Raw genomic sequence first — 15,283 nt, 5'->3', positions numbered from 1 at the left:
ATAAAAAAATATTAAAACAAGAAGACATGCACCTTATATTTGTATACACGGCCGGTCAAAAGTTTGGAACATCCCAGTTTTTTATTTTGTTTTATTGAAAATTAAGCAGTTTAATGTCTCGTTGTACTCTGAAATGAATGTACTGAATAAATAAACTGAAATTTAAAAAGAAATCATGGAATCAATTTACAAACCAAAATGTATTATAAACTTCTGACTCAAAGTAGCCACCTTTGGCAGATGTAACAGCTGAACACACTCGTGACTCGCGGGTTCCTCTCACTCTGTACAAGTCACTGACCCTGGATCCAGCAAAACAGCCCCAGTACGTCACACTTCTTCCTCCATGTTTGACAGTTGATGTCACACACTGAGGAACCATCCATTTGCCTACTCAACAGCGTACAAAAATTCTGCGTGCTGAAACGGAGTTTTCAAATTTTGACTCATCGTTCCATAACACCTTCTTCCAGTGTTCAGTAGTCCATTGCCAGTGTTTCATTGCCCTGGCAAGCTGCTTCTTTTAATTCTGACGTCTCAGCAATGACTTTCTTGCTGCAACTCTACCTGTCAAACCTTCAACTCGAAGTCTTCTCTTCACAGTTGAAGCAGAGACTTCTTCCTACAACCACGATGAAGCTGATTGAAGCTGTTGTCCTGTGAGCTCCTATCACCAAGCTGTTCACTCTCAGAAACTTGTCTTCTGATTCTGTTGTGGCTTTGGGTCTTCCAGACCTCTTCCTTTCAGAGTTCAGCCCAATTCCTGAGTGCCTTTTGATGGTGAAGAAAACTACTCTGACACCTTGACTTTCTTCACAGTTTCTCTGTAGGAAAGCTCTACATTTTAAAGTGTTATGATGGTCTGTCTACCTTCTATTGTTAACTGCCTTTTCCTCTCCATTTTTATGGCAACACACTACTTTCTGCAGTACAATACTGTTCGAAGAATGCTCTCAAGGGTATGGTGCCATGGTGTGTTCCAACGCTACTTTTATACCGACACGTCTTACATTTGTACCATTTCAAATTGTTCATTGGACTTGAATTGTTTGAATTTCAATAAAAAACTGAAAAAATGGAGTGTTCTAAAACTTTGACTGGTAGTATATATGTTATATAATTTTTGGAATGAAACGTTTAATATATGTTTTTCAGTGATGAAGAACATTGCTTATTGTTACTTAAACAGGGCTGCACCTATTCATTTTATTTCACTATACTGTTTTTATTATGTTTTTGATGAATCCAGTTAGTCAATAAAATACTGTCATACAACAATCATAAAAATTGCATGTTCCCAAAAGTCCAAAAGATGTCCACAAAAGGCTTGTAACTTCTTTAACACAGAGGTAACCTGCAAATGAGCTGCGTTGACATCACCGACTGGTGTGTGACTAGAGCTGCAACATGTCCAAAGTTTCCACCACTAGAGAGAATACGGCAGCAAATTTCTTCCCTATGAGATACAAAATTTGGTTTTGATTTATTAGGTTGCTTGTTTAATGTAACGTAATATACTAATCAGAAAAAGAAATCTGTGTCTTTCGAGCTGCAGATTTTTCTGTGCATGACAGTTATAAAGTATGGAGGGTGTGGTCTGTGTCGCTTGCTGCATTGGCCTGCATCCCCATATGCTCAGACTGAACATATCCCCCGTTAAGTTATCACCTTCAGTTATCAAACAATATAAAAATATAATTATAACCTGATCCTTTCTAATAACATCATGCCATGCGATTCATATGTTATCACAGCATAATACAATCATAACATTTTAAATTTGGATTTATTGGTGGATTCTGTTTTTATACTTTGACTGAAATGAATAAAAAACATGCATGCGACACTTTGAATTGCAGGTGTGTTATTGTAGTTTAAAGATTTTTTCTTTTATTTATTTATATATATATATATATATATATATATATATATATATATATATATATATAAAAAATAAATCTTGATGTCTATGCTCTCATGTTAATGGGAAGTGAAAGTTACTAGTTAAGTCATAGTGGCTGATAACATATAGTGAAAATGAGCATCTCCATCTTCAGAGAGTATGGATTTATTAAGTTTAATACTTCACTGTCCTCCACCATACTAAAATGTACTGGTTTGCTATGTGTGTTTTCACTTTAATGTATTCTATAGGCATTGTAAGTCTGTCAGACTGCTCCATACAGCCCATAGCGGAGCTTGCACACTAGTGTCATCTTGTGTCAGTGAAAAGAGGAAGCGGTATTGATGCATGAACTCACTGTGTCGGCCCTCTCCGTGCCATCTAAAGGAAGATCTCTGAGAGTAGCTGTCAGTTTGTCGCAAACTGTTTCAGGAAGACAGTGTCACCCTGAAGACACAAAGGCAGAAAAGGATCCTTTGAGAATGGTAGGTGAAACTGATGCAATTGCTTGAAAGACTTTGCTTTTCTGCTGAAATGTACTGAATCTGATGGACTGTCATTTATATGTATTTGTGGATAGATATATATTTTCTTCCTTAAATATTGCGACACAAGTCGACCATCCCCCTTGCTCTTTTACACAGGAAACTACATTCTTGCGCATCGCTGCAAAACATTTCCTGCCCTCAATATGTCAGAGTACAGTTATGAATGTTTAATACATGCATGGAAGGTGGATAGAGACCTTTACATGTGAACAGATAGAGCAGATGTCTTTAACCTCATTTCTTTCTTTCTATGTCGAGTCTGTAGACCAATCTACTTATATTATTGGAAGCATAAGAGCACTTGAAAATATCAAAAAAAATTCCTAGATTGACACAATTTTCCAAACATTTTATGCCATATTTTTTTGCAGTCAAGCTCACTGGTTGTGTGTGAAGTGGATGAAAGTCTGAAAGAGAAACTGAAAAAGTTTAGATTTCGAAAGGAGACCAACAATGCCGCCATTCTAAGTAAGTATCACACAGTAATCGCCAATGTATAGTTACTTCTATATTACACTCTTGACACATTTGAAACTTCATCAAAACAATTTCAAATCCCATATGAATACAAGTACATAACCAAAATCCTTAATTATATATATATATATTTTTTAGTGAAAATAGACATGGAGAAACAGCTTGTTATCCTCGAGGAGGAATATGAGGCAAGTCAAATTTGGTAATTAGATTTATTTTAGTCTCATTCTGCTTTAAAGATCACTTACAGTCTCTTTCTTCTAGGACATCTCACTGGATGCGTTGAGAGAAGAACTTCCAGAGCGGCAACCCAGATATCCTAACTGAAAGTGTTATGAATGGCAAAAATCCTCAGTTTAACAATAAGCTATATTTCCAAAATCTACTGAATTGACAAATACATGCAATAACATTTGTATTTTACTTCTAAAGAGTAAGTTGAAGTTCCTTGACAGTCATGCAAGTTCATTGTCTACAGCTACAAATACATCCATGCTGATGGGAGGGTGTCTTACCCTCTGTGCTTCATATTCTCCAGTCCGATGGGTAAGCAGTTACAGTATCTCAAATCGACAGTAAATTTTCTACTTCAATTAAACCACTGTACTGCTTAGTAGAGTATCTGAACTGCCAAAGAAACAGATACCTCCTCCTCTAAAATCCACTTCTTAAAATGTATCGAAGTGGCATTTATTGGATTTTTTTTTTTTTTATTCATTGGACAATTTCCTGTTAATAGGGTGCAAGCCAGAGCAGCAGATGATGTATGCAGGCAGCAAGAACCGACTGGTCCAAGCTGCAGAGCTCACAAAGGTAATTATCACAAAATTATGACCCATACTTTATCACATATAGTGCTACTTTGGTGAATCGTCTAAAATATGAAATATAAGAACAAAAAATACATATATTTATACACTGTATAATTTTGCTTAGAGATGTATTTTATGGAAAATCTGTCAAATATATAAAGATGCAGATTTCTCTGTCTCTCAAATCTGGACTCTCCTGCAGTTTTTCCAACTTGGGGCTCATAGTCTTTATGTTAAAAGGGGAGTTACTGAATCTGCAGCAAAACCTAATTTATTAACCAAAGTTTATTGGCTGCTTGTTTAGAGGGTTATGCATATCTTTACATGAGCAATTTGTCTTGGATTCTTCTACCCAAGTAATATTCCAAACTGGCTTGAGTATTAAGGAGTTAGTATCTCAATTTGTATGGTGATCTGTTTTGATCATTTTGAATGAGTTGAATTTTGAATTATTGAATGAATGAGATTTTGAATGTGACATTTTCTGCTTAATTCTGAGGTCTTTGAGACAAGAAACGCTGATGATTTGACAGAAGAATGGCTGAAGAACCAGTTGGCATTTTTTCGCTGAATATGCATTGCCTATATCTCCAGTACTATAATGTACAGTAATTTGTGTTTGTGAAACATGAGTGTCAATTTAATTTCTAGTTATTGTGTATGTTACTGTGAATAAATGATTTACTGCATCACTTGTCAGTTTTCTATTGAAATCAGTTACTTTAGACATCATCAGTCCTCTATTTTTCCAGGAAAAATCTGAAAATAGCATTGACTAATCAAATATTTTGTAATCTGCACTTTGTAGACTGATTGTAACCCTAAGTTTGTTCAAGGGGGAAAAAGAACAACCTTTTACAACCAAATTTGTTACAAAACGTCACCTGCCATTTATTATCAGTTTCAGTTATAATTTTTTTACACGATCCTGGACTGACTCTCTGACAAACAAAACAGAAATGGTGTACAAACAGCTAGTGGTGTTGGAGTTAAATCTACAAATAAAAACTGGACTGAACAGAGATGTTTCCAATCCAAATACAAAGAGTATTCTGCACACAAATTTGACATTTGCAATCATGGACGAACTACAGCCCCAGGCTAAGCTAATATCAGGCTCACTGACAGGGCAACAGTGTTGTGTTTGGAGCTGAACATACAGATAAGACAGGTGGCAGGCACTCTGCTGTCCTCATCATAGAGCTCATTCACTGTCACTGGCATCACTGGAGTCGGAACCTCTCTCGCTTCCACTTCCACTCTGAGCCCGAGTCTCTGAATGGTCACTGCTGCGATCACTGCGAGCTGGAGATGCACTGCGGCTCCTGCTGCCTCTTCGGTTGCCCCCTTCATCCTCGCTATCGCTGCCCTCCTCCCCGCTGCTCCTGGCTGAATTTTTGGGCTCATTGTCATCGCTGTCATCATCGCTGCCGAAGATCTCTTCCTCATCTCGCATCTCTCTGGTCCTCTCCTCGCCGCTCTCACTGCCGCTGCCACTCGCCTTCCTCCTCCTCTTCCCTCTGTCCTCATCATCTTCGTCATCGTCTCCCCTTTGTTCGTGGTCTTCATCTTCCCTCTCAGATTCACTACCAGAGTTCTCTGCTTCACTGCCACTGCCCTTCTCCTTGTCATCACCTGGAGAAAACAATTGAAGCATCACATAGTGTGAATGTTGAATGATTTAGCAGACATGCTGACCAATACCAAATTGTAACAGATACAAAAAGCATAGTGGATGAAAGATATCTGACCAGAATCTTGCATGTCTTTATCCATGTCCATTTCTTCCTCCTCATCTTCTGGTTCATGGTTCTCCAGCTGAGCTTTACGAGCCTCCTGAGAATCATAATAAAAAGGTATCGTGAGTTATCAATTCAAAACTACAGAGGATAAAATCCATCCAGCTATTACCATATAACAGAGTTCTATTCATTTTAATTTTGTTGTCACACTGGTTGGCATTATTAAGTATGTTTACAATAACATATAATAAATATCTTTTTATGCATACACCAAACACTGACCACATTCCAGTTTTTAAAATGGTATTATTCACAAGTCATCTTTCATACAAGTTTTCTTGTATCACTATAGCTACTTTGTTTGGTAATTGCAATGTGTGGCTTGTACTTGACCAATATTACAAATTGAATCTATTATAAATACTGCATGATTACCTACACTTCTATATTTTTCTTAAACTCAATGTTATCTTGTAGTCTGTACCTTTATCAATCACTAATCACAACTCCAAATGATACGCTCACCAACAAACTGCTGTCCAGAAAAGTAGTACACAAGTCAAGTTTGTATGTATTACTACGTACATGAACATAAAAAACAAAGAAGTAAACTGACCTGGGCTTCCAGCTCCTTCTCATTCATGTCTCTGTGCTTACAAACCAGCACTGCATTTGTGGTCGATTGTGCTCCAGCCTTGGCTCTTCTCTTGCTCAAGCGCACCCTGCAGGTCAGAATAAATGCTGTCAGAGACTTGGTCAAACATTTTCCCATACAGCCCCAGCTATGGCAATAGGTCAGTACTGATCATAATGCTTGTTTTGTACATCATCCCCACCAACACCCCTAACAACAAACTGTTGAAACCAAAGCAAACACCTTCAGGTTACAAATATTCTCATCAAAGTGGCATATCTTCCACTCATACCAAGCTACACGACTATTATTTACTGATGAGTACATACCTTGTCTCCAACTCATTGTAGTAAACACCATCTCCATCTCTGAAGATAAAGAAGTAGTTCTCCTCATAACCCTTGCTGGCTTTGTTTTTGACATTCCAGTTGTACTCCCTAGCAATCTTGTAATCGTACCTGAAACACAGAAAATAAAAAACATTAGTATTTACATGCTACAAACCTAAGTACTATTTCTGCTGCTAAGATTAAAAAAAAAAAAAAAAAAAAAGCAAATGGAACAAGTAGCAGATGTCATTCCATGCAACAACTTCAACAAATCCAGATTTTTTTCTTGATGCAACATTTTTACTTACAGATCTTCTGGCATATAATCCAGCCCCTCCTCGCAGTCTCTCTTGCGCTTGCGAAGTGTGTCTTCATTGGGCAGGAAGTAGGCCACAAACTGGTTTCCTTCCTCATCCATCATACCTCTGTATTACACAAAACATAAATTGATGTTAATGCAAAAACACTGCTACTGAAAGAGAAACACACAGAAAACACATCTTTTGTAAATACCTGATCATGGCCTGAGACATCATTTCCACTCCTGCTGGCCCTGATATGTCTTTAGGTGCAGGATCAGAGTCAAAGATGACTTGAGCACATGGATTGATCCACATCTGGGCAAAGAGAAAGTGTACAAAATACTATTATCTAAATCTGTCACAAGCTATTTTGTCAGTTGCTGTACATTTAATTCACAAAAACAAGAGAAATACATTTTTTTCCCTAGTCTATGTACATTTGCTGTAGAATATTGTTGGCTGTTTGTTCTTCTTTTTCTTTGCGAGACTACAGTGCAATGTGGCATGTAATTTTAAATCATTCATGCAGACTCAAAAAGTACTTTAAACTGAGTGAAACCTTTCCTGTTAAGCAGTTAGCTCACCTTGAAGTCGGGGAACACAGGTAATACCTCCACAGGAGTAACTCTGGGTTTACTGTAGTGCTGTGAGATCTGGAGATAAGAAAGAAAAGAACCTTATATTTACAAATCAGAGCATTCCCCACTGACTGGTGCATTTATGTACTGATTTGCAGATGACACTTACAAACAACATCATACTACACAGAAAATGCATTAGCAATAGGTGTGGAAAAAGAAAATGCCTTGCTGTATTCAACCCAATATTTGTGGTAATTTTCCCGCAATGCCAAAAAGTGGGGTGTATACCCACAGAGGTTCCAATACCCAGGATTAAACTACTACTACTACATTTTAATGTCTACGTTGTTTGAAATATACAGGATGCTTGTATATACTTTAGGGTTTGCTCTTATGTTGCATATATTTTAGGGTGTGTTATATAATCTATTTTCAATGCTGCTATTCGGAGAGTACCATACTGATTTTTATTGTTTTCTGTAACAGTGACAATAAAGACCTATTCTATTCTATTCAAAACAACAAGGATTTGAGCCGTTTATTAATATTCTCACTCACCGATTTCTGTGCATCCTCAAATGTCTTTTCAATAGCAGAGATCTGACTGTCTCTGTCCTTGTAGATCTCTTCTTCTGTAAACTGCTGCTTGACAGACACTCCGATCCTAAACACATAAGACATTTAGCTTGGGTAAATACTCACACACTAAATATATGTATATTATGCTTGTATCGTTTGGTTATCAGGAAATTTCAAGGTAAGCCCATTTATCCAACTTACTTGACTTCCACTTTCTCATTAGAAACACCGTATCTGTTAAACTCTGTGGAAATGTATTCTGTTTTTCTCATCCATGGCACCACTTTGGCATGCTGCTGTGACCTAATAGGGAGGAAAACATTTTTTATTTTTAAAAAAAAAAAAAAAAAAAAAAAAAGAGTAAAACTTTCAGAGGAATCTGACAGATGAAGCTGCATATTCAGTGGCCTTACCTCTTTGAACTGGATGGAGCCTGGATGTCTTCTTCCAACAGTTTTTCATCAGCAGGGTCTAACAGAACTGAAAATTTGAAAGACTGGCTCAGTCTACACAGTCAGTTGATAAAACATAAAAGTTTAAATAAAGAATAGCATGTGGTATGAGACCACAACTGGAGACTTACTGTTGGGGTCTATGCGGTAGGTGTCTGGGTTGATGAGATCAATGGTGACTCCGAGGTCTGGCTCAGTCAGGAGCTCATGCTTGTGTTGCTTCTCTAGAGATGTGGCTTTATACTGTACAAACCTGTCACAACAGACAGACAGACAGATGTTTTGTGTCTGTGTTTAGATGGGTAAATTTATGGACAGTGAATGCAGAGACAGCTGGGTGAGTATTACCTGTGCTGATCAAATGGATATGTGATGAATTTGGGATCAAATGGGATGTCAGGCAAGCTGTTGCAGTATTTCACTCGACAGACAACTCCTGACCTGTGATGGGCACAAAATTAGAGAAAAAAATGCAATTGTGGTCAGCCAGCAACTTTCACATACCTGAAGTACACCTAAATTGACTGCGCAGGACAACAAATACAAAAGGTGTTAAATCTACTCACCTCTCAGGGACAGTTCTGTGAGAGGATGGCCTGCTGTAAAAGAAAACAGAAATTAGTAAAATGTGTTAACGTTTTTATTTGTATGTTTTAATTTTAACTGAGAATTTGTGTTTGTTTCCAATGTTCAGGCCACTGAAGAACCATACTTTTGTGTTTGTTCATTTTTTGCAAATACTGTCCATTTCCTGCCTGAACTTTCCCAAAATATTGAGGGAGATGTTACAACTGACGACCATAGCAAAAGCAAAAGCAATACAAAAACCAGACAAAAACTGATACCTTAACTTTCATTATGGTATCAAAGAAAACTAACTACTAGGATTTTTCAAAAATGATTTATTGAACTATAACTTTTATCCTGCACAAAGTACATTTTAATACTTCTAGTCATGACTGTGCTGTTTACAAAGAGGTTAAACTGAGCCTACAGTGAATAAAATATAACAGAAACAAAACAATGCACAGAAACTGCTTGGAGGTAAAAGGGTTATTAACTAAAGTTGTGTCAAAGACTGGCTGTTGTGCTATTGTCTGTAAATATAGGACAAAACCGAAATAACTGGCAGATTAAGTCATGACATTAAAGTAGAGACTGAGTAATGTGGCTGCATTGGAAGAGAGGGACACGATTAGTGGATTGTGTTCAGGTAGTGTTTGTGTGTAGCATGTTTTCATGGAGAAGAAACAAAGAGGAGGGAATAACAAATAAAAACTCACATTATACAATAGCGACGTTGTATTTCTAACTACACCCCAGCAATTCAATTATCTATACTATCTTTAGGGGCAACAGTAATATATTTAGTGCTCCAAATGTTGCAGATGCGTTTTCCGTCAATTTACTTTTAGTATCTGGACAAGCTATCTTATATCTAGAGTTGCCACTTGTCCCTTAAAATACGGAATCGTCCTTTATTTGACAATTAATTGTTGGGTCCCGTATTGAATCAATATGGGACACAAATTGTTCCGTATTTTCATAAATGTCCCATACACATCTGTCACACACTCATCAAAACTGTATAAGGAACAAAATAAAACACAGGAAATATTAAGGGCAGCCAATTTAAACTTCGCAGGACCTATGTAGCGAGGACCCGATGCGAGGTCCAGCAGATAGACCTCAGACTTCTCTGCATCCCTGGTCCTGTCTGGTCCTGTCTCTGGTTGCCTGGTTACAGACGCTGCTGCGCCAGCACGTTTAAAAATGTCTACACCCGAAACTCCACCACATCTAAAGAAGCAAAAACGTCTGCAAATGTACAGACTTGAGTGGGAAGAGTGGAACCCCTGGCAATGGGTAAAAGGCAAACTGTGTTTTCTGTTGCTCATGGACTGGCTGAAGTAAGGCAGCATCAGGAGACCAACATGTAAGAAACATGAGAACAGAGAGAACCCAACCAGTAGGTCACAGTTCATCATCATCTAATCATCTCCTGAAGTCCATATGGTGAGAGACATCAGTATCTGGTTGTTAATTTACCAGAGGATGCTTATAATCATGCTGATGTGGTCCTAGACTCTACAGTAGTTTCGTGACAATAAATGCCTAAGTTGTTTATTATTTTTTAAATGCTTTTACAGTTTTTAATAAACGTTTATTTAATAGCCTATAGGTAATCAATAAATAGCCTTTGCCTATCTAAAGAAAAACTCACTCAGAACTCTGATTTGTAAACAGTACTAAATAAATCAATCAATAAATACATGCACACACATAAGTAAGCCAATACATTAATTGTGTTAAGATAAGATTTAGATGAAAGAAAAATGTCTGTACAATTTCTTTATCCAGTATTTTGCATTCAGTTGTTTATGTTTTTGCAGAATCCAGTATTGCACACTGGTTGGTTACATTTTATTAGTATGGTTTCACTGTTTAAAACGATGCCACCTCTTTTCAGGCAGAACCTGTGATAATAAAGCAATACAAAATTCTTAGTTTCGTGTTAATAAAGCACTTGAAGCATTAAGCAAGGCTCAGTGCTTTTTTCAAAATTAAATATACCACTTCTTGGGTAGTAGTGGCCCCGGGTTCAGTAAAGGCATTCCTGTAGCTTGAAAGACAGCTACTGTTGATAAAACTGGGCTTGTAGCATATTGTCTACCCTACAACGATGGAAAAGAGACATCGTTTATGTTTTGAAAAAGTATATGTAATGAGTTATTGATGCTGGAAGTCCGAATCTGTGAATATCTTTCCAACTTTACTGAACTGTGGCCCCGAGGAGCCGTGGTGGGCGTCCTTTATTTTCATTTCTGAAAGGTGGTAACCCTACTTATATCACTGCTAACACAAAGTTTTTGGTTTTATTTCCTATATTTTACGTTACTACCACTCAACAGAAAGTTACAAGTGGACCATCGCGCTAATTAATGCTAAATGCTAAGCACGCTAAATCACATTAGCAAGCAGGCTAGGACAAGTCAAGCTGTTTTGTTCTAGCTAGCTGGCTAAATTGCACTGTTGGCTAATGCTACATACAACAGAAACACAATTAGGCTATCTAACTCGTAGCTGCTGTAACATGAACTTCACAATATTATTTAAAACTACCCAGAACAGAGCAGCAGTTACGTTAACCAGCTTGTAAAGGCAGTTTTGAACGTACCCGTGGCCGTCTTCACGCTGAGCTTGTGTCTGAATGGTCGGAGCCATGTTCACGAGGCGTTGCTCACAGCTAAAGGGAAAATTGTCTGCTTGGAAAAATAACCAACACAAATACACCTGATTCTAACTTCCAATATTAGCTTCAGACTGCATATAAGGGATAAATCTAACTCCTATCAGAACACATCGTCTCACGGTAGAATTGGACGATGACCCGGAAGTAGACTGAGAGCTCCAGGTTTTTTTCCTCTTTATTGACAAAATCATTTAACAAAACATTGTGGAATACAGTGTCTACAAAGGCATTTTTGTAACGAACAGGTGCTTCCAGTGCAGTAAAATATAGAATATATCTGTTAGAGGAGACAGTTCTTGAAAATTATATGAAGTGCAATCAGAAAATGAAACAGAATGAAAGCAAAAAGAAAAAAGAAAGAAAAAAATAAGACTTAGGGCTTTTTTTGCAGATCGTATTTCTCAATCAAATTGAACAGTTTCATGGCATGTTTAGTCTTCATTTTTTAAGGTTAAGGATAGAAACTCCTTATGAAACACAGAAAATCTAGGATTTACCATCATGTATTTGCATTTGTGTATATAAAAATTCCCCGAGGATGAGAGTATTGTTAATCAAGAAGTCATAATCTTTGTTTTCTGATTAAAAAAAAAAAAAAAAAAAAAAACATAAATGATATCTTTCAGAAGAAAGGGTTCAAGCAGAATATTGGTGTAAAGCCAGTCATATATTTCAGCCCAAAACGCTTCTGTGAACATACATTGAAAGAACAGATGATCTGTAGTTTCTATACCCCCACAAAATACACAATTATTCGCGTCAAATCCGAATCATTGACGTAAAAATTCATTCGAGGGATCTGAGAGCTCCAGGTGTGTTGAGGATCTGCTTTAATATGAGCGACCTCTACCGATCTGGCATCGAAGGTTCAGGGTCTGTGTAGAATAATCTGTCAAAACTTAACTTCAATTTATTAAGCATATTAATAGAAAATATGATTTGTCTCAGTTACAAAATGACACCAAACTCCACTGGTTTTGTTCAACGGGATACCCTTTAACTGAAGGACAACTAAAGGGAACAAAAAAAAAAAAACATTGCCTTGAATTTCAATTACCGGATACAAAACTGACATGTTTTACATTCTCCCCACTATCATCTTTGTCACACACACCATCTTTGTCGCACTTTTCTGTCAGAAAAATATCAAAATCATTATCTATTTTTATGAAGGGCACAAGCAAAAAAAATCATAAAAATGCATGTAAATTCAAAAAAATGGAGCAGTAAAAATGGATGAATTTGCTTACAAAATTGCTTGCTGTAAACTATAAATGTCAGGTCAAGTGTTCTGAAAAGTGGCAGACAGCAGAAAGTAAGACAAACTCTTCAACATTTATTTGAGCAAATGTATTGAAATAAAATTTCCATCTAGTCAATTTTTCAATTCACATACATTCAATAACTTCCATTCCTGAATTGTGACTATTTTCATTGCTTCCATTGTTTTCACATATTTTTTTATAACTCCCATTTCTTGTGTGAATGATAAATGGATAAACATTGTACCATTTTCATAACATTATGACTGTTCTAATCAAATTGGCTTGAAGTTAATCAAATTGTTTGATTATTATCACTCCACGTTTCATTTCAAATCCATTGTTCCTGCAAAATTATTCATCTTGCATGCATTTTTATGAATACATTTCATCCTTCATACACTGTCAGACATTTCATTTGTATCTCTTCATCAGCAGATGTTGGTGTTTTAGTTGCTATAAGGTGAAGTCTGTAGGGAATAGTTTTACGGCGGTAAGGGATACAAGGCAACTGAGCAAAATCCAGCGGCAGATAAAGGATATTGCTAAAGGTTCTCAAAAAATTATGTCTGAAAATTTCCAGGGTCAATATGAACCTTCAAGTCCTTTAAATAATGCTTCCACTTTATCTACTGTAGGTGAGGATTATTAGTGAGAAAAACATTGTGAAAAATCCTTTAACATATTAACATTGTATTTTTCATTATCTATACTAAACTGTAGTACAATGCTCCACCACATCCAATGTGAAAAAATAGCTCATTGTTAAAGGTTGTAGCATCAAAAATACATCCGATGATGGCTAGTAATATTCATATTCCTAACTGGTAACAGATTTACTGTAATCAGACATTTGACAACACAAATATAGCTATAAGTAGCAACAACTGTTGTTGCATAGAAGGACAGTATGATCAGAACACCTTCTCACTGCAAGTATCAAAATGAACTTTAGAATAAAGTAAAGAAACAGAAGAAAGATGCCCAGAACTCATCCTTTGTCAAACAAGATATTCTGCCTGCCCAAAATCAGAAAGTGAAAATAGAAAAGCTGCAGCTGTAGGTATGATGTGCACATGAATAGGGACCCTCTACATTTTGTTTGTGCACTCACTCATGCTGCACCACTCCACCTCCTATTATTAAAAGTGGACTGCATGCGAGGCAGTCAGTGCAAAAGAAAAACAGCTACTGCCTTTCACCATATGTTCTTCAGTCACATAACTGCATCAGCCTTCTACTGACAGTCCTTTCAGTGGACTCCTAGATCTTGTTCCATCTCAGGTCTGCATTTCTCTCTCCATGCGAGCATCAACTCTGGAAAGAGAGTACAGAGCAGACCTTGCAAACAGTTCCACAAGGCACACACAACAAAATGGTACAAACTCATTTACTCAGAGTTAAGACAAGCTCATATACCTGCTCAACATGTATATCATCTGTCCAGGATCATCTGCAAATACCCTGTAACACCAAACAGAAGCTTCCATTAAAATGCATCTTTACTAATTAATTATTTGATGTGTTGTTTTATCCATAACAAACACTATTCAGTAGGTTTAAAGTGCTTTTCCATTCATCATTTCAGGAGAGGACCTGAGAACTCCTAAGATCGACATTTTGGTTTTACCACATAAATTTGGCATTTAACTTAAACCCATGCTGTCAGCTATAAGCGACATTGTCAGTACAATAAATGAGGTACTTTGTATAATAAAAGATTCAAATTAATCAGTTTAAGGCGAATGCACATAAACATAGTTACTTAACTGGAATAAAATAAAGAGCTGTAGAAATACAAGAAATAACTTCAGAATATTAAAAGTAATATGAGAATTAGTGTATATGTCTCTAGCAACGGGGAACTGTTTTATGCTTATTTGTCTGTTGATGAACAAACTATTCTGACCATTTAATGCATACAAAAAATGAAACCATGAAGCCCTGCTCTCTTACCCATCTCCCCAGTGGTAAAAGGCCCGGTCCTGGTAGAACATTGACAGAAACAGCCACACGCTTATGGTCTCGACCCAAAAGATAACAAACAGGAACCATAGCGACGACAGCAGGACTTCACACAACATCCTGGAGCTCTGTGAGGACAACAGATACACAGCAGAAATTAGTGGCCCCTTATGGAACAAGAAAAGCACTCAGAGAGCACAGCACTCGGCGAAGACTGTTCACTCCGTGACTTTGCGCCAAGCACAGGCGTGTTCTGCATGTGTACATTAGGTACGGATACCGAATCACGTGACCTAAATATGTAGTGGGAGGCAGGAATTGATAGGACTCAGAAACACCCCCACAATTTAATCAATTCTTCCTTGCATCATTTCCGATAAGTCCTCAGCGGTGGATTTGTAGTAGGATCACAATCATGTGATCGTCAGCAGCGAACTGACACAG

The 15,283-nt window shown here is 37.2% G+C and overlaps 2 protein-coding genes across 2 annotated transcripts; one reads left to right on the top strand and one right to left on the bottom strand.

Annotated features, from left to right (window-relative positions):
• Positions 1-2,231: 2,231 nt before the first annotated feature.
• gmfg (glia maturation factor, gamma) lies at positions 2,232-4,429 on the top strand. Its single transcript, XM_023272062.3, has 7 exons — positions 2,232-2,388; positions 2,823-2,919; positions 3,067-3,116; positions 3,193-3,242; positions 3,392-3,474; positions 3,668-3,741; positions 4,240-4,429. The coding sequence occupies exons 1-7, from the start codon at positions 2,248-2,250 to the stop codon at positions 4,309-4,311; spliced, it is 567 nt and encodes a 188-aa protein (XP_023127830.2). The 5' UTR covers positions 2,232-2,247; the 3' UTR covers positions 4,312-4,429.
• A 177-nt stretch (positions 4,430-4,606) lies between these two features.
• On the bottom strand, positions 4,607-11,770 carry paf1 (PAF1 homolog, Paf1/RNA polymerase II complex component). The gene is made up of 14 exons (XM_023272063.3): positions 11,538-11,770; positions 8,926-8,958; positions 8,708-8,800; positions 8,491-8,612; positions 8,321-8,387; positions 8,109-8,210; positions 7,887-7,992; positions 7,332-7,400; positions 6,959-7,062; positions 6,754-6,870; positions 6,446-6,574; positions 6,099-6,204; positions 5,492-5,576; positions 4,607-5,375 (listed from the first exon to the last, which is right to left on the bottom strand). The coding sequence occupies exons 1-14, from the start codon at positions 11,582-11,584 to the stop codon at positions 4,945-4,947; spliced, it is 1,611 nt and encodes a 536-aa protein (XP_023127831.1). The 5' UTR covers positions 11,585-11,770; the 3' UTR covers positions 4,607-4,944.
• Between the last annotated feature and the right edge of the window lie 3,513 nt (positions 11,771-15,283).

Source organism: Amphiprion ocellaris, chromosome 7, assembly GCF_022539595.1.
Source record: "Amphiprion ocellaris isolate individual 3 ecotype Okinawa chromosome 7, ASM2253959v1, whole genome shotgun sequence".
Taxonomy (NCBI): domain Eukaryota; kingdom Metazoa; phylum Chordata; class Actinopteri; family Pomacentridae; genus Amphiprion; species Amphiprion ocellaris.
Note: the sequence above shows the minus strand (reverse complement) of the source record. Positions and strands in the feature narration are given on the sequence as shown.